At 42.2% G+C, this 21,624-nt stretch overlaps 1 protein-coding gene across 1 annotated transcript in view; it reads left to right on the top strand.

Annotated features, from left to right (window-relative positions):
• The window catches only part of ttll12 (tubulin tyrosine ligase-like family, member 12), a 67,502-nt gene that overhangs the window by 29,813 nt on the left and 16,065 nt on the right, over positions 1–21,624 (top strand). Inside the window, exons 8-11 of the mRNA XM_060839913.1 lie at positions 3,660–3,854; positions 7,077–7,188; positions 8,919–9,073; positions 17,569–17,650. Coding sequence (XP_060695896.1) covers positions 3,660–3,854; positions 7,077–7,188; positions 8,919–9,073; positions 17,569–17,650 — 544 coding nt within the window. The remainder of the gene's footprint in view (positions 1–3,659; positions 3,855–7,076; positions 7,189–8,918; positions 9,074–17,568; positions 17,651–21,624) is intronic.

Here is a 21,624-nt window from a genome sequence, read left to right on the forward strand (position 1 = left end):
ATAGCCACACAAGACTCCTGCACCACCTGCCTACCTCTCCTACCTTTCCTGGAGTTATCTTATCTACCTGACTGTATCTGCAGCTTTTCTCCGTTCCTATAACTACCATCCATCACACCCCCTCGCTCTTGTAAATTCCTCATTGCCTCCAACTGCGACTCCAACTGATCCATGCAATCTGAGAGGATTCATAACCAAAGATACTTCCTGCAGACATAATCATTGGTAACATGGAAACTCTCCCTAAACTCCTACATTCGACAGGACTAGTACACCACTCTACTGAAGGCCATCTTAGCTCCTTCACAATCCACAGACCCAGAAAATAACACCGTCTTATTGCCCTCAAAAACAGTGCTCCAGGCTAACCTAGTACCTACGGTTTATATTTTAAACATGTAATCAAAAGACAGATTTCAGTAAAACATATAATCAAGAAAGAAACGTGATGGATCAAAGGGCTTTTTCTGAATTCTACACTTCTATGACTCTGTAAGATTTGAGATGTCAGTGACCTGTTTGGGAGCAGCAGGTGACCTTTTATTTTCTCAACTGCAAGTTGTGTGCTGAACCTCATTGCTTCAGTTTCTCTGACAAGTAACGAAAAGTAGAAGACGGTGCAAGGAGTGAAAGGTTGGGAAGGAATCTGTTTTGGAGTAAGCGTCAAAGAAGAAAATTGAAGATTAGACTGCACACAGGTTTCTTCATCTTTCTGAGCATGCGTATTCCAGCTATTGTTGGAGATTGTCCAAGGAGCATTGAAGTTGGAAGGGAGAGAGGCTCTAGCAAGTGGAAAATTATCCTGACATTGATTATGAGCAAGCATGCCGAGTTCTAAACGATATATTTGATGATGTTGAGTGGATTCCCTAACGCTCACTTATTAACTGTTATTAATATGCATAGCTTAGCAAGCCCTAGGTACAACCCAAGTGAGTATTGCCGTTAAAATGGTAATTATTTTTAATAAGCCTATTTGGACATTTTATGGCATATGTTCGTGTGGGTGGGACTTGAATCTGGACTTTCTAGGGACACTGTCACTGTGCCAAAAGAGCCTAACTGACCGATTTGTTTGGTACAACTTGGCCACTGATTACGTGGAGTACTGTCACCCAACAAAACTTTTCAGAGACATAATATTGTTCATGAATGTTTTAAGGTACCGTGAGCATCTTGTGAAATGCACTTGACTAAAAGATTACAGATGCTTGTTTCTTCTATTTAAATAATTAGGAAATATTTGGCAACCATTTCAATTGGATCTTGTGTTGCATGGAAAGTCACTCCACACAAATTCACTGCAAATTGAATAAAGCAGCAGTTCATTGATCAGTCCAGGCATGTTTGCAGGGGAAAGTGCACTCTGATTGTTCCAAGAGGCATGTTGAAGTGGCACAGTTTCTCTCATAAATGTATACCATTCGTGTGATGTTATATCACGAGTCATATGCCCTTGTCTTTACTTTTAGTACTGCGTGTACAAAAATAAACCACACCCTGTCCTTATTGTTTCATCACTCTCTTCCTCACATCAAAACATCCTGTCTCGAACTTTACCTTGGCTTTTTCAACTTTCCATTTCCTTCTTGCAGCCCTTTTTGCTGTTTATCGAGGATTGTAAATTATCAAAAATAGCAAAGTCGTAATCCATCTAACCTTATACTTTGATTTCCAAAGCCACAATCTATCAAACCTGGTACTTTGGTTATCAGCAGAACTATCCCTCCTCAAATCACCATTGTTACTCTTACAGCTGCCTCTGGTCATCCACACCAAAAATTTTTTGTTGGTCTGAAATAGTTTCTGCAAGTTCAAGCACAATATGTAATCTCTCTGATCTGCAGGACCACACGGCCTATTCGTTCACATGAAGGATATTCGATTTGTCACCAAAGCTGGAATCTTACTTTGTAACCCAAATCAAAATTCTTAGTAGCCTGAATTTCCAGCTGAGAACATTGTGCACACAGGCCCAAGGAATTAGAATGAGAAAGTGAGAATCTGGGTTTCTTTACTCAGCGGGTTGTGAGTTCATGGAATGCCCTGCCAGTAGCAGTGGTGAACTCTCCCTCTTTATGGTCATTTAACCGGGCATTGGATAAGCATATGGAGATTATTGGGCTAGTGTAGGTTAGGTAGACTTTGGTCAGCGCAACATCGAGGGCCGAAGGGCCTGTACTGCACTGTATTTTTCTATGTTCTATGTTCTATGTTCTATGGACAGAATGAAAATCCTCTGAATTTTGAAACTGTGGGTTTTGTGGTTGTATTTCACACAAGAAAGTTGATTAAGGAAAGGCTGTTTTTTTTTAATGAGTCATGGGAACTGGATGACACTGGCCAGACCAGAATCCTGAGTGTCCCTTAATGGCTGATTTGTCACTGCATTAAATCATTAAACTCCTTGTGTACTGGTATACCCACAATGTTGTTAGAGTTCCAGGATCTTAACATACTGATGAGGTCGGAATCATAGAAGCCCTTGAATGTGGAAACAGGCTTTTTGGCCTATTAAGTCTGTACTGACCCTCTGAGGAGCATCCCATCCAGACCCAGCTCCCTACCCCATCTTTGTAACCCTGCATTTCCCATGGCTAATCCATCTACCTGTGCATCCGGGGCACTGTGGGCAATTTACCATGGCCAATCCACATAACCTGCACATCTTCTGGTTTGTGGGAGGAAACCGAAGCACTCTGAGGAAATCCACACAAACACTGGGAGAATGTGGAAATGTCACCCAGATAGTCGCCCGAGGATGGAATCGAACCCAGGTCCCTGGCCCTGTGAGGCAGCAATGCTAACCACTGAGCCACCGTACCACCTTGATTTCTGGATCTCTAACAATGAATAAAATTGGCTGAAGACTGGCATCTAGGGGAATCTTTGCCCTCCCGTTGGTTTGTACCACATTCTCCACAGAAAGAAATCAACTCAGGCTTATGATTTCTGATCGCCATCCCCTAATAGGAATGTGCTGGTGTGAGTATAAGTGAAGCCAGAGGCATGGAGATGTACAGCATGGAAACAAACCCTTTGATCCAACTCATCTATGCTGACTGGGTATCTTAACCACAGGTGCAAATGTGTTGCTGGTCAAAGCACAGCAGGCCAGGCAGCATCTCAGGAATGCTGCCTGGCCTGCTGTGCTTTGACCAGCAACACATTTGCAGCTGTGATCTCCAGCATCTGCAGACCTCATTTTTTACTATCTTAACCACAGGACTGTGTTTTAGTGTGATGGCCCCCATTCAGACAGCCTGACAAAACTGACCATGAGGCCATCACTTGGAAGTGATAGCCAATCAAAGTGCTATCAGTTGACGTGTTTTCCAATAACGGAGTCACAAAATAAAGCAGGGAAGGTACAAGAGGAGATGGAGAAATTAAAACAGTTTTACCAATAATCTAACCATAACACAGGATTTATTGCAAAGGAGAACAATTAATAAGACTCCAATAAATTGGCAACTGAAGTTTTTTTTGAAAGCTACAAATGTTTGTGTTTTTGTTTCTTCAGTGGTTATGACCTGGGAGTATGTCCAAGCTCAGGTACCAGCCTTAGAGTGGAACACTTCTGGATGAAATAGGTGATTTGCTGCTTATCTACCAACTCATCTATAATCTCTTTTATACATTTGTGTTGAAATTTGTAGGACTTTGAGTGAGCAGAGGCCCCATGTTATAGTGAATCAGTTTCCTTGTGAGAATCTGGTGACAGTGAAGGATTGCTTGGCTGCTGTTTCGAGGCGAGCTGGAGGAGCGAATGGCCCAAGATGGCTGCCCCTTACCTATAACCTTTGCACAGAGCTACCTCAATTTATTAGCTGCTACCAACAACGCAAAGACAGGTAAGAAATGCGGAGAACTTTGTTTTGTTGAATATACAACAATACTGGTAAGAATGTGGATGAGTCAGTGTTTACAGCCAATTACGTGAGACTTAGGATCCTTGGATTCACAGTTAAATTGTGACATAAAGGAAAAACAACTTATTGTTAAATTAAAACTTTTTCAGTAAGTTTCTTATTTTGTTTGCTTAGACTCTTAAGTCCTAGAGGTAAAAAGGGGAAACAGGACATCTACTCACAGAGCGCTTCAGAGAACCTCTCTAGGACATCCACACCAACCAGCCCTACCACCCTGTGACCAAACACTTCAACTCCCCCGCCCACTGCACCGAGGACATGCAGGTCCTGGGCTGCCTCCATCGCCGCTCCCTTACCACCCAACGCCTCATCTTCTGCCTCGGGTCCCTTCAACCCCATGGCACCAATGTGGATTTCACCAGTTTCCTCATTTCCCCTCCCCTGACCTTATCCTAGTTCCAGACTTCCAGCTCAGCACCGCTCTCATGACCTGTCCTACCTGTCCATCTTCCTTCCCACCTATCCGCTCCACCCTCCTCTCCAACCTATCACCATCACCCCCACCTCCAAACACCTATTGCACACTCAGCTACCGTTCCCCCCCCCCATAGCCCCTCCCCATTCCCCTCCCATTTATCTCTCCACCCCCGAGGCTCCCAGCCTCATTCCTTTTGCCCGAAATGTCGATTCTCCTGCTCCTCGGATGCTGTCTGACCTGCTGTGCTTTTCCAGTACCCCACACTCGACTCTAAATCCTAGAGGCGATGACTCTTCACAATCATTTGTTGTCATTTTGATATCTGTTGGCCATTTATTTCTATCTTAGACATTTGGGAAGGTGGATGTCTTCCATTTCTACCCTTTATGCGATCTTTAAACGCAGGCAAAATGCTTAAGGTTTCATTTTTGATATACGCTGTGACTGATGGGCTTCACATTTCTTCCGTTCCTGACCCAGAATCGTCACAGCTGGTTGTTGCAATCTGTGGGTTGCTGCATCAATTATCTCCATAAGCTTATCACATTGTATCTAGGACTTTTGTTATGACCAAATGCTTTGATGTGGATTTATTGATTAGTGTGTTGGAAGAGTGATTGCAAACTCTAAGCTACTATTATGATTCCAGTTGATATTGCTGCTGTACAAGTTGGATCTCAGAATGAATTCTAGCCTGACGGATCATATTCTCTTTCAACGTCAATGTGATGGTCTTTCACTGAAATATAAGCATACCAGGCTGCCGATTTGGTTTTAATGATAAAACAGAAATTTATTACACAAAATATATTTTTAAAAATAAACAAAGCTAAATAAAGCTTTTGGGTCCTGTCATCTATGTATAATACAGTTAAAGATTTCAAAATGCACAGCAAACTCAAAAATCCCATCAATTCTCCAACCCCATTAATTTACAGTTAACCAAAATCCAGACAGACACTCCTTTCCTGTAAGTCTGGGGTTTTATAGCATTTGCTCTGCTGTCAGCCATTAAGCCTTTCTTTAAATATTCACACAACTGACAGTTTTGATTTTCTCACTTTTTATAATCCACAGAGTTCTAAACAAACACTCTTGTTCTGGAAGGTATAATAACTATAAAAGTGTCTGCTGGATATTTAAAGTACAGGATTTAGTCAGTGCTAAAAGCAAGTCTCATTTCGGTGGTGATTTTCTGTGATGCTGGATTTGTGGGTTTCAAAACACATTTGTAAACAGGAGGTTCCTCCCCAGAAATAATTTCCGACTTTGATTATCAAGTTTGAGCCAAAATTTCTCTCATGCATTTATATGATCACAGACTTACTTTCTGACTATGGATTGTATGATTAAGATGCTCCCCATGCATCCAACGGACTGGTTGTCCCATTGCCTGTGGATGACCCAACTCAGTATCAAGTGGTGATGCTGAATATATTCAGTGAGGAATGAATATGTTCAAGAACATGGTAGAGAAGGCATCGAGAGATATGGGGAGACAGTGGGATATATGATATTGAGGTAGAGGATCAGCCATGATCATATTGGATAGTAGAGCAGGTTCAAACGCAGAGTAGTCTACTTTTCCGCTTCCTCATTTCTGTACTGAGTATCTAAAGATGCTCAATACTGTAAATTGAATCATGCTTCAGTTTACTGACCAAAGTAACTATGTCTACAAGGGAGAGCACCATCAGGTTGCTTGAAGATGCATCTTAGCACTACAAAGTATGCCATATACATTTAAAACATTCTTGTGACATCTCAATACTGGCCATAATTATATCATGTGTTCTTGCTTTCACTTCTGCGTTTAACATGGACATGTATAAATAAACCACACCCATTCCTTGCTCCTCCTCCCTCCTCCTCCTGTGTCCCACTTTTTTTCAACTTTCCATTTGCCTCCTTCAGTGCTCTTTCAATCAAGAATAGTAATTTATCAGAATTGCAGTGTCCCAATCCAATTAACATAATGCGTGTCAGGAAAACTAAGCTCATTAATATAACCCACCTCCACACCTTGAGTTGTGTCCAGTTACTTACACCCTAATTATTCTATTTTCCTAAAATGTTTCTGCAAATCCAGCAAGAAAATGCAAAATCTGGAATCTCGTGCTTTAACCCCTTCAGATCATGAGGGATTTGACAATTATAATTTTATGAAAACAGCTGTTTAGCTGAGAACATGAATAGCATCTTGGAATAATACCATGACCGGCATTACTTCTCTGAAGCACCTTAATGAATATCACTTATATATTACACATCACTACAAAAATCTAGTTGTTCATACCGTTGCAGTTTGTGTGTGTTTTTTTTAATTCATTCATGAGATGACTGTGTCACTGGATAGGCCAGCATTTGTTGCCCATCTCTAATTGCCCAGAGGCCAGTTGAGAGTCAACAATATTGGTGTAGGTCTGGAGTCACATGTAGGCCAGAATAGGTGAGGTCAGCAGTTTACTTGCCTTGAAGACATTAGTGAGCCAGAGGCTTTTTCCAATAATCAGCAACGGATTCATGGTCATTATTAGACTCTTAATTCCACATTGTTATTGAATTAAAATTCCATAATCTGTTGTGGTGGGACTCGAACCTGAGTCTCTGGATTAACAGAGGTCATTGCCTCCCCAATACCTGTACCTGACGTTGCTGCTATATTTTGCTCAAAAAAACTGAAAACTGGAAGATGTTTCTTCCATTTCCTGCATCTTGTTTCTTAGGGGAGAGGACAACCACTGGATATGCAAGCCTTGGAATCTTGCTCGAGGTCTCGACACACACATTACTGACAACCTCAACTACATCATTCGTCAAAGAGAGAGTACGCCAAAGGTATGCTCAGTTTTGGAACTGTGAGGTTATTTACACAACGTGAGCCTGCTTGAAAGGTCTAGATCAAGTTGGGTGATGCTCTGTCAAACACACCAAGCCATCATTTTGTTTCTGTGCTGTTTAAAATAGGGTAAGGATAGGAGTGTTGTGGTGGCCTCTGTTGACTGGGCAGGAGACGGGAAAAGTCAACATTGTACGTGCTGTTTCCTCATTATTTAATTATGGATGTGTTGACCAAGGGTAAGGTTTCAGCCATTGTTACAATCTCCATTCCTAACTCCATTGGGCAGCACGGTGGCACAGTGGTTAGCACTGCTGCCTGACAGCACCAGAGACCCCAATTCAATTCCTGCCTCAGGCAACTGTCTGTGTGGAGTTTGCACATTCTCGTCGTGGGTTTCCTCCGGGTGCTCTGCTTTCCTCCCACAGTCCAAACAAAATGTGCATTGTTAGGTGAATTGGCCATGCTAAATTGCCCGTAGTATTAGGTGAAGAGGTAAATGTAGGAGAATGTGTCTGGGTGGGTTGCTCTTCGGAGGGTCGGTGTGGACTTGTTGGGCTGAAGGGCCTGTTTCCACACTGTAAGAAATCTAAATCTAATCATGGACTCAATCCTTCTCCAAGCTCAAAGGTTATTGCAGAAAATAATAGGGTCACCTAGTAGGGTCAGACTAGGTTGGTTCCTGGGATGAGAGGGCAGACTAACAAGGAGAGGTTGGACAGACTGGGCTTATTTTCATTGGAGTTGAGAAAAGTGCGGGGTGACTACACTGAAGTGTGCAAGATCCTGAAGAGTCTTGACAAAGTGGACATGAAAGCGACATTTCCTATAGTGGGTGAGTCCAGGACTCGGGGCACTGTTTTAAAATTAGGGTTCGCCCTTTAAGATAACATGGAAGAGATTTATTTTCTTTGAGGGTTGTGCAATTTTGGAACTCTCTGCTTCAGAAGCTATGGAAAGGGGTCATTGATTATTTTTAAAGCAGGCGTAGATAGATTCTTGTTCGACAGGGAAATCAAAGGTTAGTGGGGTAGACAGGAACATATGAGCAGTTTCCCTGGTTACGATGGATAGCTTTTCTGAGGTTGTTTGTAAGTTGATTTGAGAGCAGGTTGGAACACAGTATTATACAATATAAAATATCCATTTGTAAGAACTGGCAAACGTTCACATGTCTGTTCCTTAAAATTAGTAGTACTATGTGACTTTGTTCGGAAGTGTAAGCATCCGTAAGTTGGACGTTCATAAGTTGGGGACCCCTGTAGAATTTAAAGCACAAACTGATCGACCATGAAGTTATGGGAAAAGTCAAACAGGCTCACAGGGTTGAATGGCTTAGTTATACTCCTGTTTTGTGTGTAGGCTCATATGTTCCCTCAGGTCATTTCTTCTAACCTATCTCTTGGTTTGTCACCTGTCCCAATATTCCTACATCTGCCCAGTGTCAGTTTTGTTTGAAGCATCTTGGGACGTCTCGTGACATTAAAATGAGTATCTAAAAGTAAGTTGACGTTGGATCACCAATCATTGGTTTGTCCTGGATAGTGCCTTTATGATATGCTTTGCAGTTCTCAGTTCATCAGTCAGCACTTGACCCCACTGGTTTCATGTATGGCCATTTCGGGAGATACTGAAGTGTGTGTGTTTCAGATTGAGCTAGCCAATTCCAAGATGGGAGAAGGAAACTGTTTTGGTAGTTTTACAGTAATGCAATATTCATTGTTCACAGGTGGTATGCAAGTACATTGAGAATCCAGTGCTGTTTGACAGAGAAGATTTGGAAGGATCGGTTAAATTTGACATCCGATACATTGTCCTACTTCGTTCAGTCCAGCCTCTGCAGCTGTATGCGTACAACGTATTCTGGCTTCGCTTTGCCAATAGGTATGAAAAGATGAAAGTACCTGTTCAATGTCTGAAAATTTTAAAAATTGAGGCAGTATTTCTTTTCCTATTTGTTTGTTAACTGTGGGCATTGTTCATAATACCAAGACATGTAGGCCTTGAGAAATATTGTAGTGAATTGTTTTCTTGAACCTGTGCAGTATATATGGCATGGGTCCATCTATTGTACTATTAGCGAGGGAGTTTCAGGAGTCCAGTCAAATACCAGTGGAGAAGCAGGGATGTATTCATCTGTAGGTTAACACTCACTTCCCTCCCTTGCGCCCACACCTCCACACTCACTTCCCTCCCTTGCGCCCACACCTCCACACTCACTTCCCTCCGAGGCCCCAAGGGATCCTTCCATATCCGCCACAAGTTCACCTGTACCTCCACACACATCATCTATTGCATCCGCTGCACCCGATGTGGCCTCCTCTATATTGGTGAGACAGGCCGCTTACTTGCGGAACGCTTCAGAGAACACCTCAGGGACGCCCGGACCAACCAACCCAACCACCCCGTGGCTCCCTCAACTCAGCACCGCCCTCCTAACCTGCAATCTTCTTCCTGACCTCTCCGCCCCCACCCCACTCCGGCCTATCACCCTCACCTTGACCTCCTTCCACCTATCCCACCTCCATCGCCCCTCCCACAAGTCCCTCCTCCCTACCTTTTATCTTAGCCTGCTTGGCTACTCTCTCTCATTCCTGATGAAGGGCTTATGCTCGAAATGTCGAATTCTCTATTCCTGAGATGCTGCCTGGCCTGCTGTGCTTTGACCAGCAACACATTTTCAGATGTATTCATCTGTGGCTAAAAAGTGGCAACTAACATTCATCTTGCACGAATGCCAAGCAATGACCATGTCCAATAAGAGACTATCTAACCACCACTCTTTGATATTCAATGGTGTTACCATCACTGAATCCCCCCACTATCGGCATCCTGGGACTTACCATTGACCAACAACTAATTGGACTGGCCACATGAACACAGTGGCTACAAGAGCAGGTCAGAGGCTCAGAATACTGTGGTGACTAACTTGCTTTCTGACTCCCCAAAGCCAGTTCAGAAGGCACAAGTCAGGACTCTGATAGAATACTCCCCACTTGCCTGGACAAGTGCAACTCCAACACTACTCGAGAAGCCAGACACCATCCCGGACAATGCATCCTGCTTGAGTGGCACCACATCCACAAACATCCATTCCCTCCACCACTGACGTTCAGTAGCAGCAGTGAAGACTATCTACAAGATGCACTGCAGAAATTCACCAAAGATCCTTAGACAGTACTTTCCAAACCCAAGACCACTTGCATCTAGAAGGACAAGGTCAGTAGATACATAGAAGATCACCCCCTGCAAGTTCCTCTCCAAGCCATTCATCGTCCTGACTTGGAAATATATCCCCGTTCCTTCACTGTCACTGGGTCAGAATTCTGATTTCCCTCCCTAATGGTTTTATGGGTCAACCTATAGTACACGGTCTGCAACAGTTCAACAAGGCAACTCACTACCAGCCTCTCAAGGGCACTAAATGCTGGTCACCCAGCCAACTTTCCACAACGGAATTAAAAACATTTCTAAGACAGGATGGTATCTGATTTGGAGAGGAGTGTGCAATTGATGGTGTGCTTGTGTTGTTGCTGCCTGTATCCTTCTAGCTGGTGGAGATCATGATTTGGGGATGTGCTGTCAAAGGAGCTAAGAGTATTACTGCAATGCATTTTGCTGCCACTGTGTCAGTTGTGGAGAGAGTGATTGTTGAGCTATTGGGTAAGGTGCAATCCAATGGGCTGCTTTATCCTTTATAGTGTTGATCTTATTGACAGTTGCTGGAGCTGCACCCATCTAAGTGAGTTCCGAGGAAGGGTCACCGTTCCCGAAGCGTTAACTCTGACTTCTCTGCACAGGTGCTGCCAGACCTGCTGAGCTTTTCCGGCAACTTCTGCCTTTATAAAAAGCTCTAACTTGATTCCCATTAACTTCCATTTTACTTGGGTTCCTTGATGCCACACTCACTCAAGGCCACCATACCTTTGGAATTCAGCTTTTGTCCATCTTTGGACTCAGGCTGTCACAGATCTGGAGCTGAGTGGTCCTGGTGGAACCCAAACTGCGAATCCGGACGCAGGCTGTTGTTCAGTAAATGCAACTTAGTTGCAGTAGTGACAACACTGTCCATCATTTTGTTGATGATGAAGGTGAGACCAATTGGGTGCAGTGGACAAGACATACCTTTCAGGTAGGGTTGTTGCTGTCCTGGAGCTGCACTGTACTAAATGATTCCTGTTTAGAGAGGCCATGAAAACTCTTCTTTTTCAATTGCTTTCCTTCTCACAACTGCATTTTCTTCAAAATGCACGAACAGACATGTTTCCGAATGAATTCACTACTTGTTAAACCTTAGCTTCTTACTGGCATGTTATTTTCATCCAAATTGAGTAAGACATTTAGGACAAAATATAATTTTACTTAACTTGTAGTTCTGTAATGTTTTCACTTGAATGGAATATTACTGACAAGTCACTAACTCAACATTACACAGTCTTAATACCTTAGCATGATGGAAAGTGGTGGGATGTGAATGGAAGCCAGGTGTTTTGGAGGGGATTGTTATGGACATTAAGACTAATATCCGAAATCTCGGAGCAGTGTTGCTGTCAGTAGTTGATCTACAATTAGCATCGGCACACGCATGTTCATAGACATTTTTGAGGAAGGGAGTGTGAATGGCAGGAAAGAATTAAGAAAGTGCAGGACCATGACTAGCACCAAAGTATGAAAGATGAGAGCAAAAGGAACAAAAATAAAATTAGTGTCATTTTACATGTTCAGTTTGACAAAATTGCAAATGGTGATCTTGACCTGAGCAATGCAATTCATCATAGAATCCCTACAGTGAGGACGCAGGCCATTCAGCACGCACGGATCCTTCAGAGAGCATCCCACCCTCCCCTACCCTAACCCTGGTACCCCTGCATTTCCCAGGGCCAATCCACCTAGCCTGCACATCTCTAGACTGTGGGAGGAAACCAGAGCACCTGGAGGAAACTCTCGCAGACACTGGGAGGATGTGCAGACCCCACACAGAGAGTCACCTGAGGACAGAATCGCGCTAGGGTCCCTGGTGCTGTGAGGCAGCAGTGCAACCACTGTGCCCCCATTTACAATTGAAATTTTCTGGGCTACTTACTGACCTTTATAAAAACATTAAACTGCCTGCTTGGTTACACCAGTAGCAGTTTGCGTTATAACCCTATTCTCCTGAGAGTTATCCTGTTTTAATTTGTGTAAGTATTTCTGCTCAAGTCCAATTTACCCCATGCGTAGCTGCCTGGAATCATCCTTGATTTTGATTGACCATTTGGTGGCATTATGCCATTAAATGCGTAAGGTGTGCACTATCCAGTTTTCAGTGTTACGTTGCTACTAAGTAAATAACAGGTTAATATTTGGTCAATTTTGCTGCTGTAATTTGAGAGGTGGTTGAGGTAATATAGAAGTCAATGAAAAGACCTCTCATTCCCTGGCTGTTATTTTTAGAGCTATAAATTCCTTTGTACTTCTGTTTGAAGCAGGTTATAAATTTATGTGTGATGCTTGAATTGTGGCATTTAGTTCTACTTTAATAATTTTTATACAGCTGTATTTCCTAGGTTTCTGAATAATGATATTTTTTAAATGGTTCAAATTTGTAAACCAATCATGCTGTGTAATCACGATATTATTCTGATGATACAGTTTTAATGTGTACTCCATTAAGGCTACAAATTTTAATGGATCAATCGCTCATTGAGTTGATGTAAAGGTCAAATAAAAATTGCAGACTGTCTGGCTATGGAGCATTATGTTACTGGAGAGTTTGTGCCTTTCAGTTTATTGTCTTTATACTTTTCCCTATCTCGGTTTCCAGATTTGCATGTCTGTGCCATGCAAATTGGTAAACCCAAGATATGAAAATATGTAAAGTGTTAATAGAAAAATGATTTATTACACTATTATGCATCAAACATGAGCATCTGATGCTACTCTGTCTTACAATGGCTGCCCCTCTCATTCCTCTTCTCATCTTTTTCCCTTCCTGCCTTTTCTTTGCTCCTCTTTTTTTATTTGGGTGGGAGGTGGTGACATCTTGATAGGAAAGGGAACCATCACAGGGTGAAAAGAACTCAGAGGATCCAACCAGCCTGAAAGCAGCAGAGGCAACAGACTGAGCAAGAACAGTAGTGCAGGTTGAATGGATATTGCTAAAGAGACCTTGGAATGCAGGTTCATAGTTCCTTGAAAGTGGATTTGCAGATAGATAGGATAGTGAAGAAGGTGTTTGGTATGCTTGCCTTTCAGTTATTGAGTATAGGAGTTGGGAGGTCATGTTTCAGCTGAACAGGACATTGGTAATGCCACTTTTGGAATATTGCGTGAAGTTCTGGTCTCCCTCCTGTCAGAAGGATGTTGTGAAACCTGAAAGGGTTCAGAAAAGCTTTACAAGATGTCGCTAGGGTTGGAGGATTTGAACTACAGGGAGAGGTTGAATAGGCTGGGACTGTTTTCCCTGGAGCGTCGGAGGCTGAGGGGTGACCTTTCTGATATTTATAAAATCATGAGGGTGTGGATAGGGTAAATAGACAAGGTCTTTCCCCTGGGGTGGGAGAGTCCAGTGCAAACGGGTGTATGTTCAGGATGAATGGGGAAAGATATAAAAAGGACCTCAGGGGCAATGTTTTCAAGCAGAGGGTGGTGCGTATATGGAATGAGCTGCCAGAAGAAGTGGTGGAGGCTCGTACAATTACAACATTTAAAAGGCATCTGGATGGATATATGAATATGAAGGGCTTAGAGAGATATGGGCCAAGTGCTGGCAGGTGGGACTAGATTTATTTAGGCTATATGGTCGGCATGGAAAAGTTGAACTGAAGGGTCTGTTTCTATACTGTAAACTTCTATGATTCTGTGTGCTTATGGAAGGTGACTACCTGTTTTCCTATACTCCCATTTCTTTCATTCCCCTTTCGTGTTCCAGCAAGTTCTACACTGCTTTGTCTTTATCAGTCTTCTTTGTCACTTCTTCAAAAGCTCATTCAAGTTATTGAGACAGGATTTCCCATGCACAAAGCTATGTTGACTATCCCTAATCAATTCTTACCTTTCCAAATGCATGTAAATCCTGATCCTCAGGATTCCTTCCAACATGTCGCCCACCACTGAGGTCAGGCTCACCAGTCTGTACTTCCTTGGTTTTTCCTTACCACCTTTCTTAAATAGTGGCACCACGTTAGCCAACCTCCAGTCTTCCGACACCTCACCTGTGGCTATCAATAATGCAAATATCTCAGCAAGGGGCCTAGCGATCACCTCCCCACCTTCCCACAGACTTCTAGGATACACCTGATCAGGTCCTGGGGATTTATCTACCTTTATACATTTTAAGACACTCAATACCATCTCTTCTGTAAATGTACACTTCTCAAGATGATGCAATTTATTTCCCCAAGTTGTCTAGCTTCCATACCCTTCTCCACTATAAACACTGATGTAAAACATTCATTTAGTATCTCACCATTCTCCTGTATTTCCACAAATAGGTGGCCTTGCTGATCTTCAAGGGGCCCTATTCTCTCCTTCGTTACCCTTTTGTCCTTAATGTATTTGTAGAAGCTCTTTGGATTCTCCTTAACCCTACTTACATGTCCCCTTTTTGTCCTCCTGTTTTCCCTCTTCAGTATACTCCTTTTGCCCTTATACTTTTCTAGGGATTAACCTCAATCCATGTAACCTATACGTGACATATACTTTTTTGCGTTTCTTGATCAGAGCCTCAATTTGTCTAGTCATTCGGCATTCCCTACACATATCAGTCTTGCTTTTCATACTAACAGCTACGTAGTGTCTCTGGGTTCTTGTTACCTCATTTTTGAAGGTTCCCAATTTCCATTTATCCCTTTGCCTGCAAATATCTGGTCACAATCAACTATCTTACCTAATACCATCAAAATTGGTCTTCCTCCAATTTAGAACTTTAACTTTTAGATCAGGTCTACCCTTTTCCATATCTTGCTTAAAAGTGAACTGAATTATGATCACTGATCCCAAAGTACTCCCCACTGACACCTCAGTCACCTGCCCTGCCATCTATCTAAGAGAAGCTCAGGGTTTGCTCCTTCTCTGGTAGGTACATGCACTTACTTAAGTGTTAGCCTGATCACACCTGTATGAAGGCTAACCTTTCACTTAGAGAAGCAATAACACTAGGGGTGTGAGAAGGGGTGAAAATGTGATGCTGGAAGATAAGAGGCAGCAAGGCATCATTAAGGTAATAATCCAGCCAGTTTTAATAGGCTGTGATGAAGAAAGTACAATGTTTTTTTAATGCATTTATAGGATGTGGGCATTAGTGGTAAGATCAACTTTATTGCCCACATGTAAATGCTGTCAGGAAGTTGGCGGTGAGCTGCCACTTTGAACTGCTGCAGTCCTTATAGGTAACACCCATAGTGCTGTTATGGAGGGAATGCTTCCAGGATTTTAACCAGCAACTCTGAAGAACAGCATTGTATTTTCAAGTCAGAGCGACCTGTGCTTTCGAAGGGTACTGGCTGGTGATACTGTTCTGATGTGCCTGATGCCTTTGTTCTTTTTCACAATTCGGGTTCAAAGTTTCAATGATGCTGTTGAAAACACTTTGGCAAGTTGCTACCATGCATCTTGTAAATGATGGACACCCGTCAAGGGAGTGAATGTTTACGGTGATGGTTGAGGTCCCAATTAAGCAGGTTGCTTTATCATAGATGGCGTTGAGTTCTAGAGTTCTGATGATGCTACACTCAGCCCTAAGCAAGTGACTTGAAGGGAGATCTGGTGAGGCACATTGAACTGGCATAGTAATAATGTTAGATGACAGACTGATGTGAAAAAGCATTTTGGATTTTTCACTGTTGATACAAATGTGAGACTTTGAGGTTTTTGTTTCTAGCTTGTTTCCTCTAATTTATGGTGAAATACAATGTCCTGAATAAGGGTTATTGAAATCATGCAAGACTGTACCAGGAGACAGGTCCATGTGATCTGGTTGCCATGGGGCAACAGATCCAGGTGGAACACTGTGGAAAATCAAGTGCCAATTTTCATACCTTGACACAAAAGAGATACAGCTGGAGAAGGAGATATAAACAACTGCAGCTCTGAAAAGAAAAGGTTTCTGTCTCTGAAACTTTTGCATTAGCTACCAAGCAGCATGTTGCTGAGAATGACTTTCTGTTCCTAAAGACAGGACTTGTGGAGATTTAAGGAGTTTGAGTATCAGACAGTATTATGTTGCTGGAAGCCAACTTGGTGATAGTCTGAAGACTGGGCAGAGTGACTTTAAAAGTACAGAAGAGTCACCCTGGAGGAGACAGGAACTTGCTAAAAAGTAAGGAGGAGTTGGGAGTTTAATCTTAAATTGAAGGAGCCAATTACTAAGGTTATTCAAGTGAAAGAAGAATTTTATTGCCTGTTAACCTAAGGAAAACAAAAATAACACAATGTCAGACAAATGCAGGTAATAAATGTAAATGAATTTTACAGACAAGGAGAAAAGAACCACGAAGTTTAAATGTTTGTGTATATTTCAAGAGTAAGAGTAAAATCCGAGTCCACAACTGTTTAGCAGGTAGAGTGGCCTGACCAAGGAGCCGTGCCCTGAAACCTTGTAATTTCAAATAAACCTATTGGACTAAAAGCTTGTGTCATGTGACTTTTGACTGCGTCCACTCCAGTCCAACACCAGCACCTCTACATCATTGCTGCTGAAAGGCAGTGAATGAAAAAGTCTATTCGCATATTCCTGAGTCTAGCTTCATTGTCCTTACTAGTTGAACATTTGCTGGCATATTTTCATCCAATATCCTGCACATGTGAATTAAAGCAGGAGATGCAAATTTCTAATACTGTCTTGTTTATATGATTTTGGATGAAAGGATAATTTCAATGCAGCAACTTTAGTGCATGTTTCAATCTAGAGCCAAGTGAACACATCATTTGATGAGTATTTATCCTTTCTTGTGTAATTGCTTCAGTCAGGAAAGACTTCAGTATTAATGTTAGATGATGGAAACTGCTCATTGAAACAGTCCATGCTTACTATTATCATAACAGGATTTTCTTTACTTAACATGCAACTAATACAAAACTAATATTTAGCAAATGTTGATTTTTTTTGTGTGTGAAAACTTGAAATGTGAAATTCCATCCTGATATTCTTTGATGTTTGCTGCAAAATTCATATCTATTCAAAAATTAATGGTTTTCACGAGGACTGCAGCAATGTTCAGTGTTATGGTGTAAATATAATGGACCGGTTCATTTTGAAGTACATGTCCATAGATAGCAGCACACAGTTTAAGACCTTACAGGCTGCACTTCAGTCACTGCTTGCAGCACAATTGAGCAATATGAAACCTATGAATTGTGTGAGATATTTTAATTATAAACAATCGTTTGTTAATTTCCAGGCCTTTCTCACTGCATCATTTTGATGATTATCAGAAGCACTTTACTGTGATGAACTATGTTGATGAAACTAAACTTAAACAGGCAAGTAAAACTCTTTTTTTGTATTTGATTATTCTATAGTTTTGATAATAAACACTAGCTTTGAGAATTTCTATGTTTCTCCCTCCCTGTCTTGTCGATGTTCTCCCTACTCATTGGAATTCTTCCCTTCTGGATTGAGAGGAGTCAGATCTACAAGGGAGTATGTCTCAGGAAGTTAGACTGAGCTTGAGAAAAAGGTCCAAGTTACCTTGCAGGAAAGTCAAGGATTGGTTGTTTTTGGGGACTGCATTTTAATTCTAGTAATTTTGAAACATGTAAATTTCTAAACAAAAGCAGTGAAAGTAAGAATTTCTAGTCACAAAAGAAGGAGCTGATTCTATGGACAAGGAATACAAGGCAACCTCAATTATCTGACCGACATGGGCAGGGCATATTTTGTTCGGATAATCGAATATTCGGTTAATACAGTTTACCCAAGCATCGGGACCTTGAGATCTTCTTCGGATAATCAAAGTTCGGATAATCGAGGTTGCCCTTCTACTTTAAAGTAGAACCTGAGAGTTAGTGCAAAATACAGGAATAATTTTAAAGTTACTTCAAAGGGTAAGGTCTGGCATGATAGCTCAGCCAAGTGGAATGCTTTCTTGTGGCATATAGGGAGTTATATAGACACTCATAAATTATATATAGACACTCACAGGCACTCATAATCCCCATCCCTGCACACACCCACATGTAAGTTTTTGGGGTGAATTTGTACTTGTAGAATTACGTTTTATTTTGCTCAAAAACTGCATAAATCCATGTAAGATTCTGTAAATCTGTTTTTTAGGTTATGATCAGTCTGAACACTGTGGCACAGACAGTCTCACAGAGGGAACCTCGCACCTTAAGTGCACTATCTGGGCCGACATGACATTAATTGTTAAAGTTCACTTGAGAATGTAACTTTAAAGAAGTTCTGCTATTTACATATGAAAGAACCAAAACTAACATGTTCATTCTAAAAGATGAGAGACTAAACAAACAATGCAGGTCTTTTTCATTTATATAATTTCAGTTACATCACACTGTAAACTTTTGCTATGAATTCTGTGTCTTATGATCATATACTCCACAACCACCTGATGAAGGAGCAGCGCTCTGAAAGCTAGTGCTTCCAATTAAACCTGTTAGACTATAACCTGGTGTTGTGTGATTTTTAGCTTCAAAGGGTAAGGTTTGGCAGGATAGCACAGCCAAACGAAATGCTTTCTTGTGGCATGTAGGAGTTGTGGGAACTTAGCATGACCAAGGGGAGCCGCTGTACATTAACTGTCAATAGTTGTACAAGACTGAACTCTGGATTTCAGATCTCAAGTCGTGGCAGGAGTCACTGAGGTCCATACATCTGTTAAAAAACTATGTGGACAGCATGTTTGAAGAGCTAATCACACCACAAGTTCAGGGCAAGCAAGCAGGCAGATAGGGAGAGTGATGGCCAGGCACACCAAGATGTTTCCCCAAAGACCGTAAGGTATAGGAACCGAATTAGATTATTCGTTCCATTGTGTCTGCTCCGCCATTCAGTCGTGCCTGATATGTTTCTCAACTGCATTAAACCTGCCTTCTCCCCATAATCCTTGATCCCCTGATTAATCAAGAACCTACCTAATGTACTCAATGACTTGGCCTCCACAGCCCTCTGCGGCAATGAGTTCCACAGATTAACCAGGTATCTGGCTGAAGGAATTCCTCCTCATCTCAGGTCTAATGAGTTGTCTCTTCACTCTAAGGCTGTGCCCTCAGGTCCTAGTCTCTCCTACTGGTGGAAACATCTTCTCCACCTCCACTCTATCTAGGCCTCTCAGTATTCTGTAAGTTTTAGTGAGATCCCCACTCAACGTCCTAAAGTCTTGTTCACTAACTGGATATCAATGAGGGCAACCAGTCTTGGGTGGCATGCGGCAAGAGCAAAGGCAAACTATGGGTGACCTGACTGCACAGCCAGGCGAAGAGTGGAAGGTCAATACTGATGAGGGATCCTTCAGTTAGGGGAACAATGGCCACAGTGTAACTCCAGGATGGTTTGTTGTCTGCCTGGTGCTGCAGTCAGGGATGTCACAGGCTGCTGGGCATTCTTCTGGGGAGAGTGAAACAGCCAGAATTCAAGGTGCACATTGATAGCCATGACATGGGTAGGAAAGGGGATTTGGTCCTGCAGTTGGAATTTAGGGAGCTAGGTAGAAATTAGCAAGCAGCATCTCCAAAACTGTAATGTCTGGATTACTCCCAGTGCCACATGCATGTGATGACAGAATTAGGACGATGAGACTGATGAATGCATGGCTTTAAAGTCAGTGCATGAGGGAGACGTTTAGATTCTTTGGATGCTGAGACTGGCTCTGGGAGTGATAGCTCCTGTACAGAACAAATTAAATCCATCTGAACAGAGCTAGAACTAAGTTTCTTGCAGAGTGTTTTGCTAATGCTGTGGGGAAGGATAAACTAACTCAGCAGAAATGTGGGAATCTGGTGGGAATGTTCGAAAGTAGTACAGGAGCGCACAAAATGCTGCAAGGGGTAGGTGGAGTCAGTATAAGGGGAAAGAAATTACCCTAAATCACCTGGGAGTACGTAGTGTTCAGTTCATAAAATTGGAGAGTTAACACAGGCCCAGATTGTGGGATTGTCATGTTGTGGTGACACTAAATACCAGGTTTACACATGGCAAGTCAGGGTGTTAAAGGTTCCTGGCCACAAGGTGTTCTGAAAAGATAGGGAGTGGCTCAGTGGTTAGCACTGCTGCCTCACAGCACCAGGGTCCCAGAATCGATTCCAACCTTGGACGACTGTGTGTGGAGTTTGCACATTCTCCCAGTGTCTGCGTGGGTTTCCTCCGGGTGCTCCGGTTTCCACGCACAGTCCAAAGATGTGCAGATCAGGTGAATTGGCTGTGCTAAATTGTCCATAATATTAGGTGCATTTGTCAGAGGGAAATCAGTCTGGGTAGGTTACCCTTCGGAGGGTCGGTGTGGACTGGTTGGGCTGAAAGGCCTGTTTCCACACTGTAAGGAATCTAATTTAATCTGATCTAAAAGGAATACAAGGAGGGGGTGATGTTTTTGTTATTGAAAGTGATTGCTTGACAAAAAGGATACTTCAGAGGGTTCAAGCACAGAATCAACTTGGCTAGGGATAAGCAATATCTCAGTGCAATCTATAGACCAATTAGACCATCCAGTAAATAAGAACAAATCTGCAAGGAAATTAGAGCGGTGTAAATATCATAGAGTAGTTATAATGGTGGGGGGGATCTTTAATTTCCTGACAGAAGAGGAAATGCCATCACCAGTAAACTTTCAAAGTGGCAAAGAGAACATATCGGAGAAGCTTCGGTATGTAAAATTGACAAGGAATGGGACTGGTATCTGCGGATATTAAAGGAAATAAGTGTGGAAATTGTGGAGGTGCTGGCAATCTTTCGACCTTCCCTGGATTTACGGGCTGGCAGATTGGAGCACTGTAAGCAATACGCCAGTATTCCAAAGAGATTGTATATAATGTCCCAGCAATTACTGAGCAGTCAGTTTAACTTCAGTGGTGGGGGATCTGCTAGAAACAATTATTTGGGATGGGATTAATATTTGCATGGAAAAATATGGATAGATTCAAATGGATTTGCTAAGGGACAATCATGTTTCACCAACATGGAGTTTTTTTGAATTGGTAAAAGTGAGTTGAAGGGGGGAAGGTTACCTTGTGGTGTACATAGCCTTCCAAAAGGTGTTTGATACAGGGCCACATAACAGACCTATGAGGGAGATTAGAAGTCATAGGGGAGAATAGTATTGTGAACACAAAATTGGCTGAGGGAAGGAAACAGAGAAAATTACTGGTTATTTTGCAGATAGGGAGAAATTTCTCCTGCTCATCAAAAAGTCTAAAACACGAGGGCATGGTTTTGTACAAGAAGCAAATACAAGGCGCGAAAAACGTTTTCATACAACAAGTGTGGGCCTCCATCCGATTGG

This window comes from Hemiscyllium ocellatum, chromosome 19, assembly GCF_020745735.1.
Source record: "Hemiscyllium ocellatum isolate sHemOce1 chromosome 19, sHemOce1.pat.X.cur, whole genome shotgun sequence".
NCBI lineage: Eukaryota > Metazoa > Chordata > Chondrichthyes > Orectolobiformes > Hemiscylliidae > Hemiscyllium > Hemiscyllium ocellatum.